Source organism: Helianthus annuus, chromosome 12 (assembly GCF_002127325.2).
Source record: "Helianthus annuus cultivar XRQ/B chromosome 12, HanXRQr2.0-SUNRISE, whole genome shotgun sequence".
Classification (NCBI taxonomy): domain Eukaryota; kingdom Viridiplantae; phylum Streptophyta; class Magnoliopsida; order Asterales; family Asteraceae; genus Helianthus; species Helianthus annuus.
Genome location: NC_035444.2, coordinates 137785546 through 137801068, shown reverse-complemented (window position 1 = coordinate 137801068; position 15523 = coordinate 137785546). Strand labels below are relative to the sequence as shown.

The window sequence follows — 15523 nt, the reverse complement described above, 5'->3', positions numbered from 1 at the left end:
TGTGGTTAGTGTTACACATTTTGTTTGTAAATTTTACTAAACTAACTGATGATTATAAAACTAATATGGAATTAAAAACACATGAAACAAGTTGCAATTAAGAAAAAGATTGAATTGTAATAAACAATGATGAGAAAAGGTGATCACTCCCGGATTCAGATTCTGTAATTACTAATAACCTAGTTCTGATTTTATTGGATGTTATTGATTGAATAGTAAACCTGTCACATCTACCAATTACCTATGCAGTTCAAGATCTTAATATCAATTGATCAGATAAATATTAAAACAAGCATACATAGGAATCATTCAATCAACAAAAGCATAATCGGATTCAAAACATAATTATAATTCTGACTGCCACTCAGGATTTGTCTGTCACACAAATTATATAATCACGCAAATAGTCGGCTGTCACCCGACTACAAATCCAAATCTCAATACCAAACAGAAACTAGAATTAAAAGTGTCTCACAAGAATCTGTTGGTGCATCCGTCTGTCGACTTCGTCTTGTATCGAGTCTTGAATAGATCTAGATAGATTAGGGCTCGGAATCCAAGAAAATGGAATTGTAAGTGATTCCGCTTGAAATGACATCTAGTCATTTCAAGCGAAATCCCATATCATTCTGATTCCGCTCGAAAGTGTATTGGCTGATTTCGCTCGATTTTATTCATTGTGATTCCGCTTGAAACGTGTTCAAGCGGAATATGGTTGCCTATAAATAGGTCTGTTGGAGCGAAATCAAAAAGCAGAGTCTTCCGGTTTGCAACGAAGTGCTGCCGAAGTGTTGTTGTGCTTGTAAAAGGAGTTTATATCAATAAAATCAACAGTTTAAAGTGAATACAGCTGGAATAACACTAATACATTAGTTTCCGCCTCTTGTATTGGTGAATTACTCTTCTGATCGACTCGTTCGGGTCCGAAAACGATCCTACAAGTGGTATCAGAGCTCAGGAGGAAGAGTTCTTGCCATTTCAGCTGTGTTTTTTGTTTTCTACACCTTCTTCTTTAAAATTGAAAATTTTTCCACGGTAAAATTGGCTCAATTTTTCACATAACATGCGTAATCATGTTTTGATAAATCCTTGAAAGTTTCAGAATTAAAATCGAAGTAAAACTTGATTTTTAGTTAATTCCGCTTGAATTTCAAATCGATTCAGTGACGTCAGCAGCAATTCAAGCAAAATCAGCACTTGATTCCGCTTGAAACCTTGATTTCGCTTGAAAATTTCACCTATTCTGCTTCAAAATCTTATTCCACTTGAAAGTTTGGATTGATTCCGCTCGAAGTTGTGTTTTCGCTTGAAAAATCATCTGATTTCGCTTCTAGACTGATTCCGCTTGAATAACTCTAGTTATTCCGCTTAAACCTGCCTATTCCGCTTGAAAAGTGTGTTGTTGTTTGATTCCGCTTCAAAGAGTGGTTTCACTTGAAATTGAACATTGTGAACTTTTGAAAATTGAATCATGGAGAACGAGTTTTATAATGCCTTTGCTGGTCTAATGAACATTACTCAGAGTACATTGCTTGAAAATGAAACGGGGACTTCACAAAAACCGCCTAAGCTTATGGATATTGATGATTATAATGGTTGGTCCGAACGTTTTGGTAACTGGGTTGAAGCTTATCATTTGGATGCTTGGGAACATACTGAAGTTCCATATGAAAGGCCAACAAAGAACGGTAATCAGTTAATGCCAATCAGAGAAATGAGTGCTGATGAGAAAAAGAAGAATAGATATGAGAAATTGATGGTGAGTGTGTTACAGCAAGCGATTAAAGAAGAGATTTTGGTTCTGCTTCAACATGATGGAAGTGCTTATTCGATCTAGAATGAATTGGAAGCAAAATTTCTGGGAAGTGATGATATGCTCAAGAACAAGATGTCACTCATGAAGAAAGAATTTGATCTATTTCGTGGTTTGAAATCAGAAAACACCAAGCAGATTATTGAAAGATATTGTAACTTGGTGAGAAATATGACGAAATTAGGCATCAAAAAGGATACAGATGAGCTGATTGAGAAACTATCCGATGCTTTACCACATGATATTTGGGGAACTTATCTGATGATGTTAAGGAATAATAGAAAGGAATATAAAAAGTTGACATTGGGTGAGTTCATCAAACATCTGGAGGCTCAAGAAAAGGAGCAAAGAAAGATTGCTAGGATGAAGAACTATGATGGAGAACAAGACATCGGTTTGTACTTCAAAAGTGGTGTTAGTGATAAGACAAATTTTTCTCCAAAGGTTGAAACTGCTTTTAACGCAAAAGGTTCTTCTGAAAGTTCATCTCAGGGATCAAGCAGCACAACAGGATTTTCTTCATTTCCGACATTTGATCCACAGTTTTCTACAACAAAGAGTGGCAATGTTCTTCAATGCAACATTGCTTTAAAGCTTGAAAATGATCAGAATTATACTGAGGAAGTTGCTAAAAGTCACATATCTTTGTTGGTAACAGTGCTTGAATCCTATGGAGGCTTAGTTGCAGGAAGGATCGGGAATCCAATGCTCACGAAAGAGGATTACGATCAAATTGATGCTGAGGAGATGGAATTGATGGATATAAAATGGTGCATGGCTAGTGTGTTGAGACGAGCTAAAATTTCAAACAAATTACAGGCAAAGATGATTTTCGCGAGGCACATGTTTCAACTTTAGGTTTTGATAAGTCTAAAGTTACTTGTTTTCGTTGCAGGGAAAAGGGGCATTTCAAAAGGGAGTGCACAAATCCCGAAGCGAATGGGGATCAAAATCCTTTCGGAAACAATGATTACTACAAAAAGGCGATTTATCATCAAGTTACACAACAGCCATATCAGCAACAACAGGCACAACAACAGGCACAAACTGCACATGGTAGAAAAGAAATTGAAGATTCAAAAAGAGCATGTCTGGTTAATCAGGGCAAGGATAGTGATTTCAGTTAGGATAAATACATTCCAAAGGATGGTAAAGTATGCTTGGCAGATCAAGAAGATGAAAAATTGCCTGAAGGTTTCAGTTGGGACAATTATTACCCAGACCAAGAATTCATGGCCAAAGAGATGTTAAATGCTAAATCTTTTGTTGCTCATGTCGTTAATGATTATACTGATGAATAATTGGGCAGAAAAATACATAAAAATTAGGGAAGCCGAAGAGGAGAAATGGAGAAGAATTGAAGAAGAAGAAGAAGAAGAAGAGAGGAGAAAAGCTGAAGCTAAGAAGAAGAAAAGAGTTGAAGAAGTTCAAGTGAGAACCGTCAAAGAAGTTCCAGAATTTGAAATCAAAATAGATGCTGAGGCAGTCAAAGTTCCAGAGAAGTGTATGAATTGTGATTCTTTGATCAAGCAAAACAATGAGCTGCTACACAATATAAAAAGGTTGAAAGAATCATATGATACCTTGAACAGAGAAATGAATAAGTACAATGATTCAAGTAGTGAGCAAGCTGTAGCAATGAATACACTCAAAGGAGCATACATGAGACAACTTGACAACGTCAATTACTACACAGAGAAGTGTGCTGAACTTGAATTGAAGTTGGCAACACAAAGAATCGAAACTGAAAGAGTTAACAATTTATTGAAAAGTTACTCATGTTCTACTTTTGTTGTTGACAGGATTTACCCTATTGTGGAAAGAATGAAGACGTTTGAAGAAGGGAAGAATTCGGAAGAAAAGAAATCCAAGACAAAAGAAGATGATAAAGTGGAAATTTCTGGTAAGAAACCAAGTGTTGTCTATAATAGATGTCCGCCCCCGGTCGAAAATGGATATTCTCCTCGAAATCCAAATTCTGAAAGAGTCAAAAAGGCAACTAACTTACAGTGGGAGTCAGGGTCGTCAGATAATTTGCCAAAAAATATTGATGTTATGTTCACATCGTCCGACACTGATCATGAGTCCAAGTTGATAAAAAGTGTGGTCGATCAGGTGTTGGATAAAGATGACATAGAGGAGTCAAAAACGGAGTCCAAATCCGAGTCAAAGTCTGAGTCCGACACATCAAAATCAACAATCAAAAAGGACAAACGGGTTTATGATAAAGAATTTTTGTTATCCAAATCTAATTTGAATGACGAACTGATCAAAGTAGCATATACTTTGAAAGATTCTGACAAATTATATTCTGATGAGATTTTTCCAATAAGAAGTGTTAAAATCGAAATGATTAAAAAGGTTTTCAAAATCACAGAAATTAACATTTCTAAAATAAAAGATTTAAATCTTACTGGAAAACCCAAACAATACACTTCAAGAGATCAACAAAGAATTAACAAGAAAATGGGTTACAATTCTGGTTATAGTTTCCAAAAGAAACCAAACGATAATGGTAATTTCAAAAAGAAAGGTCTTGGATTTAATCAACCAAAAAATCATAAAAATGAAAAAATTTATAAACCAAAAACTGTGTTTGTTTCAGGAAAATCTTCAGAAGCTAAGAAAGAGCAAGCTTTCAGAAAGCAGACAAATCAAGAATTCCTTGCCAAGAAGCAAGAAGAATTGAAGAAGAGTGTTGCTCAGAAGAAGATAGAAATGAGAACCTGTTTTCAATGTAAAACAGTCGGTCATATTGCCAAAATCTGTCCTAAGGCAATCAACAAACAACAGGAAGTCTCTGGTAAACTGAAAGAAAAAGTTATTGAAAAAACTGAACTTACAATCAGAAAATTTACGGGTTTTGAAAATTCAAAATTTGAGGTTGGTGAATGTTCAAAGAATGTTTTAAAAAGAAAAGAAAATCTGAAAAATCAGAAATGGGTGGTTAAGGGTTCAGGAAGTAGTTCTAGCGATGAATCTGATTTATCAAAATCGGAGAAGCTATCTACTGGCAATGAATCTGTCTCCACAAAGACAGAGGAGCCATATGTTGTTGTCAAAAATGAGAAATCTGTTCCAACTGTGAATGATGAAAATTTTCCACCACTAAGAGCAGAAAATTTTAAAAAGAAAGTTGGAAAAGTTGAAATTTCAAATCAATTTTATTCTGTAAAGAAAAATTTTGTGTTGAAAAGGCTTTCAACAGAAATGTGAAACACATTTTTGGAAAAATGGTCAATGGTAAGGCCAAAGGAGTGAAAGAATTCTATGCTTCCAAAATGAATGTTCACAAGTCTGTTGAAAGTAATGGTGAAGAAGATGTTGTTACACCCAAGGAAGGTCAGGCTTGGGTGGATATATTTTTCAAAGAGTAAAAACCTGACTTGCCGGAGCTCCCAAGTTGGTAATCGCGGAGCATGATTCGGCATCATTCTTGAAAATGTTTTTGAAAATTTAAAATTGAGAAGTGTGAATTGCCGGAACTCCCAGGTTGGTAAGTGTGGAGTAGGAATCGGCATCTTGAGAATTCAACCAACAGATGATAATTGGTTGAAAAGCATTTTTACAAGTGTTTGGTTGTTGATCTTACAAGTGGTTAATCAAGGTCATTAAGTTGAACTTGATGTAATCCTCATATGAAGTGGTTGAAAAACAATGTGATGAGTTTACCCCGAACCTACAAGTGGTTAAAACAAAACTAATTTTCCGGAAAAACCATTTTGATTAAAACAAACTTAAGTGTTTTGAAATCATAATGGGAAAATAGTTTGTTGTGAGGGGCAGTTCTGATTGTTTATGCTAAGAGGATGGAGAATTGAGGCGATTCACATCATGTTGTCATGTTGCTTGTACAGTTTGTTTTCAAATTTCTTTTAAAGGTGTTTGAATTTTAGGGGGAGTAAAAATTCAAAAATTTCAGAAAATCCAAAAACATTAGAAAATTTGAAAAAGCCAAAAACATGATAAAATGAAAAACGAGTTTTTGTTGCCTAAAAGAGGAAATGATAATACATCAGTGGACTATCACAACATGCTAAAGACATGTAAAGTAAAAAAAATGTGATAAATAATCTCACTACGGATGTGTCAGTAGGTTTTTGCACATTTAGTAGATTGCGACGAGATATAAATTTAAATTTCAAACATGCTTATCTCGTGGGGAACATTTCTTGAATATATGGGTAACCCCCAAAATCTTGTTTGAAAGGTCCCTCTTTCTGAGATATTAGGTCTTTATACTCAGTGATATCTGGGGTATTATCCCGGGACTTCTGCTGAATGGAAATTCTGACCTAGTCTCTGTATAATACTTCTGCAATTGCTTGAATCATAGCATAGCCCTCAGCAAAAATGATGAAACAATAAAATTAAAAATCATTGTTGTTGAAGAAAAGATCCTCTAAAGGGGACACACCTAAAGTCGACTCGTCATCTCTCTGCTGAACGGAAGTTCTGACCTGAGCTCTCACGGTTTCGCATCTAACCCCTTTACAGATATCATCTGTGGTATACTCACTTGTAAGACTGAATATTGGGATCTGGATACGGGAGTATATTCAAGTGGTGGGACACGCGAATAAGTTCAAGTCCTTAAGACATTAATCTCGTATCTCGAAACAGTTGAAATTTGTGTAAAAATTTAAGTGGATCAGTATACTGACAATCTAGGTGAATTGTTTAGAACTTAAAATGAAATCAAGCTTAACGGTGTTAGTGATTTGTCACAAAAACTGATATGATTCTCTTGCACAAACTCACAAAAATATTGTCTGTAAATATTTCTTTACTGCATTTATATTCTCTAAAAAAATCCAAAAAAGATTTTAAGTGTGTTTTAGCATAAAGTTTGAAAAATTCAAAAAGATTTTCGACAACTGGTGTTGAAAAGCTGGTTTTCAAAATTCCAAGTGCTAAACTTGATGAACAGGTTTGGGAGAGAGTGTATGAAGAAGATATGTTTACAAATGGTTTTCAAAGAATAAATCATTTTGAATGTTTTCTTGCAAATGGTTTCTAAAATTTAAAAAATTTAAACTTTGAGAAATTTATGTGTGTGGTAGAGAATTTGCAGGTATGAAGAATTGTCCAAAATCAGATTCCGATATCTGAGTAGATGGTGATTTCCAGACTACGATCCCAGCACATTGAGAGGGGGAGTCTGAAGGCATCAAGAGAGAATTTTGAAGATGCTGATTGCCAGGTTGAGATTCTGGAATAGAAAAGATAAAGATTGAGTAAGGATGCTTACAATGGAGAATACTTCGGAAAGAAGCACAAAGACTGATAAAGACTGAAGGTTTGACAACCGAAGACTCGACACTGAAGATTCTGTCAACATCCGAGGGGGAGTTTGTTGGTGCATCCGTCTGTCGACTTCGTCTTGTATCGAGTCTTGAATAGATCTAGATAGATTAGGGCTCGGAATCCAAGAAAATGGAATTGTAAGTGATTCCGCTTGAAATGACATCTAGTCATTTCAAGCGAAATCCCATATCATTCTGATTCCGCTCGAAAGTGTATTGGCTGATTTCGCTCGAGTTTATTCATTGTGATTCCACTTGAAACGTGTTCAAGCAGAATATGGTTGGCTATAAATAGGTCTGTTGGAGCGAAATAAAAAAGCAGAGTCTTCCGGTTTGCAACGAAGTGCTGCCGAAGTGTTGTTGTGCTTGTAGAATCATTCACCCGAAGTGTCCACCAGAGATTTAGCCGCTCATGATATTCGAACAATCCTCAAGGGTTTTGTAGCATGTTGAAGGCATGATGACTTGATATTCGATGATGTTGAGTGATGAAGTTGGAGCTCCAATCGTGGTGTACGGCTGCCCCTAATTCAATGGATGATGATATTGTTATGAGAGCCACACCAAAAAAATAATGATTTCTCCAAATCGTATAATGATCCAGTGTTTAATGGCCCAATATTCGATGATAAAGAAAAGTGTATTGTGGCTGCTAAAACTCTTCGTAATGTATGTGTTGTTGGGCCGATTTTGGGAGCCCAAAATAAATAATGTTGCTGCCCACCTCGAGAGTAATGATGGTGTTCTTTTTAGAGCCCAAGATTATACTATGTGGCTGCCTATGACCGATGATATGTGATCTTGTTGAGAGCCCAAAGCCAAAAAGTATAATGATTGCTGCCTCTACTCGAGGGTTATCTGCCAATTGTCCACGACCCACCTTCTAAAGTTGTTGAGGTGTGCATGTTAATGATAATGTGATATTATGACCATTCAACATAAAACATCTTTCAAGTGTATTCCCTCTTCAAGTGATATGACCCATTAGGATTTTTAGAAAAAAAAAATTAATACCCTTGAACTAACAAAGCTGTGCGCGAACAATGTAATATGTCTTCATATCCATCCATGCTTGTTCCGGTTCGTCACTAAACACTCTAACTTCGTCGTATTACGCGTTTAATCTGAAAAATTACAAACGCACGTAGTGAACATATTCAAGGCGCATTATCACTAAAAACTCAATAAAACACTTATTATAACACACTTAACGCTCGTGGTTTGCACTCTCTATCACATCCCCACACTTACCTTTGATTGTCCTCAAGAAAATCGTTACGGAACTACTCACCATGGTAACAACCCCTCTAAACCCCATAACCGATGCAACAGTTTAAGTACCAAGTCATACCCATTTCATAGACTGACACAATCAAGATTGACAGTTCGACAAGCAATTGGTGCAATTTTAAAGCTTAAGACTTGTATGTTCAAAACTAACATGCTTAGGATTATACACATGCTACACGCCCCTCACAATTAACTCTCCTCTCGGTTTAAAAACTGAACTAGCGTGTAATGTGCTAGCAATTATAACACTCAAAACCAAACATGAAATCCTGTAATCATAAGCTTGTATGACAATCACACCTCCACTGTATCATATAACATGGCACGCATCAAAAGGACTTTCGGTTTTGGGCTTCGGCTAAGGGTAGGAAGATTTCTTTTTTATATATTTATAGATTTTTATGTGGCGAACAAACAAACGACCAAACCGTGACAACTTTATTTGCAACTCATAACATACTTTTGGGTTGGTTTCTACCCAATAACATCTTCACAAAACTTCTATTTTTGTTCTTTTTCTATTATTTTTTTCTCCTTTTTTTTCTTTCTTTTTTTCATAATATGTTGTTCACGGTTGGTATCAAACATTTCACAGTGGGTGGACAAACGGAAGGTAAATAGGTTCAACCGGGCTACTAAGGGTAATGGTTCGGTAAACATGAAACAAACACAACTAGTGTAAGGTATATCCTAATGCCTTTATCATTTACGTGCACATATTAAACCATAGTCTCATCATGTATCAAATCATACAAGTTCTAACACAGAATAACATGTGGCCTGCTCTCAACAAATGAATTCAATATGTAAATCCTTCTATCATTCTACAGGCTCCAAATTCTTATCAAGAAGGGGTAAAAAGGCTGCCGACACGTAGCATATGCAATCTAAAGCATGTTACCCCTAAATAGACATCTCTTCTCAATTCGTTTTTCCTAAACACCTGTCGGACCTACTCTCATGAAACTTAAAGGAACGACCATGACAAGGGACTATGTTAGTTTACTACCGGCAAGGAACCCTTCAGTGATTGAAACATTCAGTTTTTGTATCCATTTAGTTCACTTAAGGCGATGAAATTCTTTAAAATTTTCAAAACTTTTAATTTTTTCAATTTTCATTGTTTTCAATCATTTTTCAACCTCTTTCAAACTCTGTCCCAAGCCTTTCCCTTCCCGGGTTTCCATATCCCCACACTTGGGCGACATTGTCCCCAATGTATAGTGCTTTTAAAACAAACCCGGGAATAACAACCAAACCATACCATAAGCGGCCAATCCCTAACACAAATAACTAAAACACATTCCCTAACACATATGGTTTAACACCACCAAAAACACGAATAGAAATGCAATAATAAAAGTGGAACAGACTCCCCTGGTTTAAAGCATAGAAGCCTCATGCGTCAGGTTCCACCATGACCGTATAGCATTTCATTCGCGGTCGTGTCCAACAAGTACTCGGGTCAATCTCTACAATTAGTGTGCAAATCATCCCAGTCCAAATGGAGATTGAGTATGGATAGTTCTAACTGAACTCTAATCCATGCATTGTCCGCAATTGCAACTAGAACGTACAGGGACTTCACCAAACATCCCCACACTTGGACCATTGCATCCGTAGAGATTACTAACCTGGTAACCTGCAAAAATAATCACGCAAAACAAAACAAATATACACTACTCTACATCCTCAGGCTGCCTCCCGAGAGCACTAAGTTTATAGGTCTTCAGCCAGACCATACCTGATATGCTCAAGGTGGTTTAAATGGCATCTCTCGTGCAAAGAACACTTGTGCTGGTGAATCGTTAGTATCCCACTGCCATCCTTCACTCCATATGGCATCCAAATGGTCCGGGTTATCAAAATCTATCGACTGTGAGAATTCACCCATATTCACCTCAAGTCGTCTCTTCTTGGATTTGGTTGCATCCTTTGGTGACTCCTTTTCTAACTTGACTGATCTCTTTTTGTTTCTCATCTTGAGCCACCATGGTGATTTGACCACTTTATCCTTCACGACCTTTTCATCCTTCGACCTATCAATCATAGCAACACTCTCTTTTGGGACATCGTCACACATTGGAGAATGGCTCTTGTTAGTAACAAAAGACCATGGACAAGTATTTGTAAGAGAATAATCAAAAGAATGTGAAAGAAAATCAACAGAAAGCTCACGGCTCCCGTAGGTCATATCAATTGTACCATTCCTACAACTGATTTGAGCATCTGCAGTGGCCAAGAACGGTCTACCAAGTATCACTCTCGGTTGTTACTTCTCTATATACGGCTCAACATCCAACACAACAAGATCTTTTGGGTAATAAAAATCACCCACCTTGACAGTCAATCCCTTCAAGATCCCTCGGGGCCTCTTTCGTGAGTATGCTAACACCATAGAAGCATTAACCTGTTGCAATGGACCCAATTCATACCTGTCATAAACATACCCTGGAAGAACACTCACTCTAGCTCCATAATCCAATAAAGCGTTATTCGTCTTGAAATCCCCAAGTTGGATTGGGATAAGTGGTTCTCCTAACTCTCTATCTTTCTCCAATCTAACATCCTCAACCATACTAATTGTAGCAATGGAAATATTCTCTTTGAACCCTGAAGCAACATCATCAACCATTGCTACTACCGGAGTTACTTCCTCAACTGGTATTTCTTCTAATGTCTTTAACCTCTCAGATTTTCTTTCTAAAAATTCATTAAACTGGTCAGTTAGCTGTCAAATTTGTTGGGCAAGTGATTCATTGATCTTCTGTTGCTCATCGAAAGACTGGTAGATTTCCTTTAAACGCTTGACGATGGTGTTGATTACTTCTAATATCTTATCTACCTCATTTGGGGAGTTTTTAGCAAAACCCAATTGATCACGTTCTTGAAAATAATCACTGCCCCCGTAACCATACTCTTCCAAGAAATCTGAATTTGGGGTACGATTGTGCCTGTCCCTGCCTTTATCGGATTGATTGTAGTTTTGATATCCTCTGGAGCCATAATCCGGTTGGTAGTAACGTTGTTCAGCATGTGGACAATCTTGAGCCCAGTGATAATAGCTCCCGCAACATGAGCATGGGTCATAATCATATTTCGATGCCATTTTCTGCACAAATAACAAACTGAAAGTAGTACAGAACAAACAAAAAAAATATAAAATAAAAACTAGCTAGAAAGAAAAAAAAATCAAATATTTTTGGATTTTTTTTAATGCAAAACGAAAACAAACAAATAAAAGTAAACTACCACTAAGCGCACTAGCTCCCCGGCAACGGCGCCATTTTGACGAGGCTGTCGTGGGCCACTCAAAAAAAATAACCTAACTTTACCTATAGACAGGGTAAGTCGAGTGTCGAATCCACGAGGATCATGTGGTTAGTGTTACACGTTTTGTTTGTAAATTTTACTAAACTAACTGATGATTATAAAACTAATGTGGAATTAAAAACACATGAAACAAGTTGCAATTAAGAAAAAGATTGAATTTTAATAACAATGATGAGAAAAGGTGATCACTCCCGGATTCAGATTCTGTAATTACTAATAACCTAGTTCTGATTTTATTGGATGCTATTGATTGAATAGTAAACCTGTCACATCTACCAATTACCTATGCAGTTCAAAATCTTAATATTAATTGATCAGATAAATATTAAAACAAGCATACATAGGAATCATTCAATCAATAAAAGCATAATCGGATTCAAAACATAATTATAACTCTGACTGTCACTCAGGATTTGTCTGTCACACAAATTATATAATCACGCAAATAGTCGGCTGTCACCCGACTACAAATCCAAATCTCAATACCAAATAGAAACTAGAATTAAAAGTGTCTCACAAGAATCATTCACCCGAAGTGTCCACCAGAGATTTAGCCGCTCATGATATTCGAACAATCCTCAAGGGTTTTGTAGCATGTTGAAGGCATGATGACTTGATATTCGATGATGTTGAGTGATGAAGTTGGAGCTCCAATCATGATGTACGGCTGCCCCTAATTCGATGGATGATGATGTTGTTATGAGAGCCACACCAAAAAAATAATGATTTCTCCAAATCGTATAATGATCCAGTGTTTAATGGCCCAATATTCGATGATAAAGAAAAGTGTATTCTGGCTGCTAAAACTCTTCGTAATGTATGTGTTATTGGGCCGATTTTGGGAGCCCAAAATAATTAATGTTGCTACCCACCTCGAGAGTAATGATGGTGTTCTTTTTAGAGCCCAAGATTATACTATGTGGCTGCCTATTACCGATGATATGTGATCTTGTTAAGAGCCCAAAGCCAAAAAGTATAATGATTGTTGCCTCTACTCGATGGTTATCTGCCAATTGTCCACGACCCACCTTCTAAAGTTGTTGAGGTGTGCATGTTAATGACAATGTGATATTATGACCATTCAACATAAAACATCTTTCAAGTGTGTTCCCTCTTCACGTGATATGACCCATTAGGATTTTTAGAAAAAAAAATTAATACCCTTGAACTAACAAAGCTGTGCGTGAACAATGTAATATGTCTTGATATCCATCCATGCTTGTTCTGGTTCGTCACTAAACACTCTAACTTCGTCGTATTACGCGTTTAATCTGAAAAATTACAAACGCACGTAGTGAACATATTCAAGGCGCATTATCACTAAAAACACAATAAAACACTTATTATAACACACTTAACGTGTCACACCCTAGCTTTTGCGGAAACGTGGGCTTATTTGGTATGACTTCTCAATACCATAGCAATCAATCATAACAATGCAATATGATAAAAACAAGAGATGTTCATCCATTAATAAGGTTTAGAAATAACAATACAACATCCTTTTTAAAATGTCGACTCATAAAACAAGATGCAACCATAACATAATTTAAAACGTGTTCATATGACACAATAAAAGACTTGAATAAAAACATGGTTTAAGGACATGTGACCCGTCCAGGTAAGGGTTACACCTCCTGAACCTACTACCCTGGATGACGTCTTTATTTAGTACGCAGCTTGACTCAAATGCAGACACTTGCCAGATCCCTTAGTTTTCCTGAAATACATGTAAGTTGAAAAATCAACAAAAGTTGAGCGAGTTCATGTGTAAGTGAGTATGTATAAACCTTTATAATGTGTTTGTATGTATGAAAATCCCTGGTATGTAGCAATAAGGAAAAAGATATCACCAATGGTTTGCAAAGCCATTGATATGTGTGAAGTGATGTAGGAAGACTCAAACCTAGCAGATTTGTGCGTCGGGCACATAGTCACCTCATGGTCCACTCGGCGGACTCAGGAGTGGGGCTCGCTACACCCGAATAGATCTATCACTCATGTCCCTCGGTCCTATAACGAGGATTAATGGCCTTAGGTTCTACCTAACCACTCACATGATCTAAGTAGTACAAACCCTCCTTAAGCTAATCATACCATGTAAATAAATGTTTGTAATAATTGTCGCATGTATTTCACCCCCGAAGTATAAAACTGAAAACAGTAAAGAGAAAAGGGGGACATGAACTCACAGTATTGCGTCTTCAGTATGTGTAACCCAAGTCTCCTCAGCCAACACGACTACCTACAGTGTACAAACGTCTATTAGACGAACGGGCCGTGCCTTTGCTTAGTTTGAAGGTTTTTGAGTTACGTTTCTTGTGTTCTCAAAATTATTCCAAGTTATAATTATTAGTTAAAATAATTATTTTAACTTTAAATTATAGTTAATGTTTGGAATAGTCGTTAATCAATATTTCGTATTCCTACTTCTCATGTATTTTAACTTCGTGTTTCCTTCCCAAGGATGGGGTATTTATACATGTATGCTTTATAATTCCGAAAAATATATTTTAAGTCCCACTTGTCTAAAACATTTTACTTCCAAAATATATATATTTTTCCCAAAAATATTATATTTTACCTCATACATATTCCAAAATAATACTTAATCAAAATATACGTATGAGAGTATTTTCCGAAGTATACATAAGTTACGTTTTAGCGTGTCGTAAGGCAACAATACTTGTGTAACTTAAATATTTATTTTGTGAGGGCGTTAGTATTATTTTGGAGTCGAAATTTCATGGTATTTTCAAGTTATATTATTTTTACCCTAAAAATAATATATCTAGTGCACAGAATAACAAATAATCACACGAGTGTTTTAGTATAAAATATATACTCTACATATATATTTATCAAATTTTATTTACGAAACTCCACCTCCGGTATTTGGTATTTTTGTAATAAAAATCATGGCGAAGTTTATTTAGAAAAATAAAGTTAAAAATATATTTGTAATCATTTGTTAGAAAAATATTTCTAAGTGTTGAAATTCTAGAAAAATTTCGCCGGAGTTTTCTTTGTAAATGGAGGTGTCCATGCTTTTTAGCATATCATTTTCTTTTGAAATATCATTCAAACAATTACCAACCAACAATATACAATCTTTAATCACTAATCTTGACAAAAATAAGCCTAAATCATAAACTCATGAACTTGAAAGATTGTAAAAATATGTAGTAAATTACTAACATACTTAGTAGGTCTTGTTATCTTTAAAAATATGATTAGTTTCTTAAAAACTTTATTTTTAAAGAATGTGTGTTTTTACAACTTCTATTTATATTTTCTAAAAATATTTCTTTGTTAAATTTTCTTTCTACACAAGTGTTCCTACACTTGTTTACCCACTAAAAATGTGTTTATTTCATGTAATATCCAAGTTTTAACAAAACTCGTTCCTTTCACTTGGTCCTTTCGAAAAACCGCTCATAGATCTTTAGATCTACAAGTTTACAACTTTATTTTTCAAGAAAACTTATATTTATTCAGTTCAAAGTTCATGTGTGGATGGTTTCATCATCCTTCATATCTTTAACCTTTACATCTTGCTAGTTCATGTTCTTAAACATGATCTAGCAAGTTTAGGTGATGAACCATCTTACTTCTACTAACAAACAACATGTATTAAGCATAACAACACAAGATCAACATGATTTCAACATCATTTAACACTACTTCATCTCTTTATCCATTCTTCATCCTTTATGTTCAAGACTAGTTTAAGTTCTTTGGTGTTTCTTAACATTTTATCATTCATTCAACTATTAACCAC

The 15523-nt window shown here is 35.7% G+C and overlaps 1 protein-coding gene across 1 annotated transcript; it reads left to right on the top strand.

Annotated features, from left to right (window-relative positions):
- Nucleotides 1–1984: 1984 nt before the first annotated feature.
- On the top strand, nt 1985–9286 carry LOC110893368 (golgin subfamily A member 6-like protein 22). Its single transcript, XM_022140479.1, has 4 exons — nt 1985–2207; nt 3123–3534; nt 3616–3716; nt 9240–9286. Exons 1-4 carry the CDS (start codon nt 1985–1987, stop codon nt 9284–9286), a joined length of 783 nt encoding a protein of 260 aa, XP_021996171.1.
- Nucleotides 9287–15523: the final 6237 nt, after the last annotated feature.